Source organism: Microtus ochrogaster, chromosome 2, assembly GCF_000317375.1.
Source record: "Microtus ochrogaster isolate Prairie Vole_2 chromosome 2, MicOch1.0, whole genome shotgun sequence".
NCBI classification, from domain to species: Eukaryota; Metazoa; Chordata; class Mammalia; order Rodentia; family Cricetidae; genus Microtus; species Microtus ochrogaster.
The window spans coordinates 32604580-32606698 of NC_022010.1; the positions used below are offsets into that span (position 1 = coordinate 32604580).

The following is a 2119-nucleotide window of genomic DNA, read 5'->3' on the forward strand; positions in this document are numbered from 1 at the left end:
GGAAAGAGAGAGGCAGAGAGAGGAAGAGAAGGAAAGAGAGAGAGAGAGAGAGAGAGAGAGAGAAAGAGAGAGAGAGAGAGAGAGAGAGAGAACTAACTGGCTTTCATTACTTAGGGCATGGGTGTGGCTTCTCAAGAGAGAGTTGCCCAGAAATTATAAACTTCAAAGGGGCAAATTTAGAAGAAAAGAATTAGAAACTTAAGTTCCTTCGCTTCAAAATGTTATACCATTATTGAAACTGGGAGAGAACCATTTCTATATCACTTAAAATAACTCCTTTCTTTCTGGGGACAGCAATATGGCTTCTGCAAGGCAAGTCTTGTCAAAAAGCTTGATGATGAAGAGCTTTCAGTGGCCTGCAGAGTTTTCCAAAAACAGGTAACTTCATGGATCCCCTTCAGGCTTCTGCCATGGATTAGGAGGAATGGGACCCAACTGCCCTGTCCTAAGCCTCAAAGTGGGAGGGCTCACTGACAGGGGAAGCGTGTTCCGGTTGGGTCCTTCTGTCTCACCCTCTGGTGGCTACAGGGGAGAAGAGTCCTCATGTGTAGCTGGCAAAGCCACCTTGTTATGTGTAAAAGGTGGAAATGCTTTTCCTATTTCCAGAGACCAAGTGGGCTGCTCTGCCTGGCAGCTCCTGGGTGCTCCCGGGAAAGGGTGAAGGTTCTCTGTGGGTGGGGTACGTGTAAATGGGACTGTGTTTGTTGAAGTCTACGGGGACTGCAGTAATACTAGAGAGACTGGAGCCCCATAGGCCAGTTACCTCTTCCCATGAGGATCCTCAGTATTTTACCAGTTCTCTTTAATTATGTTCTCCCCAACTCACGATCATTACTGGGAGGAAATAGAGAGGGGCGCATCCCAGACTCATGGGGAGACCTGCCTGGGAGGAGGAAACAATCTTACCTAAGAAAATGGTCCTCTCTCTCCTCGTGTCCCTACAGCCACAGCCAGCCAATCCTGCACCCGCAGTGGACCAAGCTGCACCCCCAGTCCCACCAGCTAACCCACCGGCATCTCTGGTGGTGGCGGTTCCTCCAGGCCCTCCAGCCCACCGAACCCACCATGACCTGCGCCATGCCTTCTCACCTGTGGCCTCCGTGGAGTCGGCCTCAGGAGAGGTTGTTAACCTGCCTAAGGTGGTCCACTCTGGCCCCGCAGGTGCTGCTGACCCAGCAGTCCGCCTGTGCCCAGGCAGGGTGAGATACTTCCGTATCTAGGCTAGGCTCAGTTTCGGTAGAGAGGACATAGCCGCTATTTTGTCCAAGGCTGGACACGAGGCTGGGAGCTTGTCCCCTGACAAAACAAGTGCCACCTCACAGCTTGAATCCCAGTGCTCTTCATTCCTCAGAGAACAGGGGCAGAGAAGGGATGGCCATGATTGATGAAAGGCTCAAAACCGGCAGCAGCATGGCCACTGTTGTGATGACAAATGTCTGCCACTGTTTCTCTGCCTTCTCACTGACCTCATAGAAAATGGTTGCAACTGTGACTTGGAAAGGTGCTCTTGCCAATCTTATATACATCCATGAATAAAAGTGCCAGAAGGACCTTTCTTAAATAGGAAGGTTCTGAGACAAACCGCGGTCTTGATCGTTGTCTACCTCCTTCCAGTACTCTTGGGTATGGTGTCAGGCCAACAAGTGCACCAGTGTTGCTTTACCAAGTCTAAGTGGGAACAGACGCAGAAGAGAAGCAGGAGAAAAATCTGCTGGGTTGCGATAATTAGGAAGTTTGAGACCAAGGTGTGCTTGAGGCCTATAAGAGATGACCATTTCCTCATGAGAAAACAATTCTATTCACTGTCGGAGGACCAAAAACATGCTTAAAGGTGGGCCCAGTGCCTACACTTTGGAAAGACTGAGTTGACTTTTTCTAGCTCTCAGGTAAGGAGAGATTGATTGGTGATTAACACAGGAACCTCACTTTCATTGGATTTGTTCATTAGGCTTGGGCTGACGAGATGGTGATTGTTGTGTGAGTCCAGCAACTTGGCTCCAACCCCCTGGAAACCACAGGAAGGTGGAAAAGAGACCCACTCGACAAAGACCTGCTGTGTGTACCGCCTGTTGTGTATACTGCATGCTTTGTGTGTATTGCCTGCTGTGAGTACTGCGTG

At 49.8% G+C, this 2119-nt stretch overlaps 1 protein-coding gene across 1 annotated transcript in view; it reads left to right on the forward strand.

Moving 5' to 3' along the window:
• The window catches only part of Ahsg (alpha 2-HS glycoprotein), a 7362-nt gene extending 5769 nt beyond the window's left edge, over nucleotides 1-1593 (forward strand). Inside the window, exons 6-7 of the mRNA XM_005344746.1 lie at nucleotides 295-378; nucleotides 945-1593. Of these exons, the coding sequence (XP_005344803.1) occupies nucleotides 295-378; nucleotides 945-1220 (360 nt within the window). The 3' untranslated portion in view covers nucleotides 1221-1593. The remainder of the gene's footprint in view (nucleotides 1-294; nucleotides 379-944) is intronic.
• The last annotated feature ends 526 nt before the right edge of the window (nucleotides 1594-2119 follow it).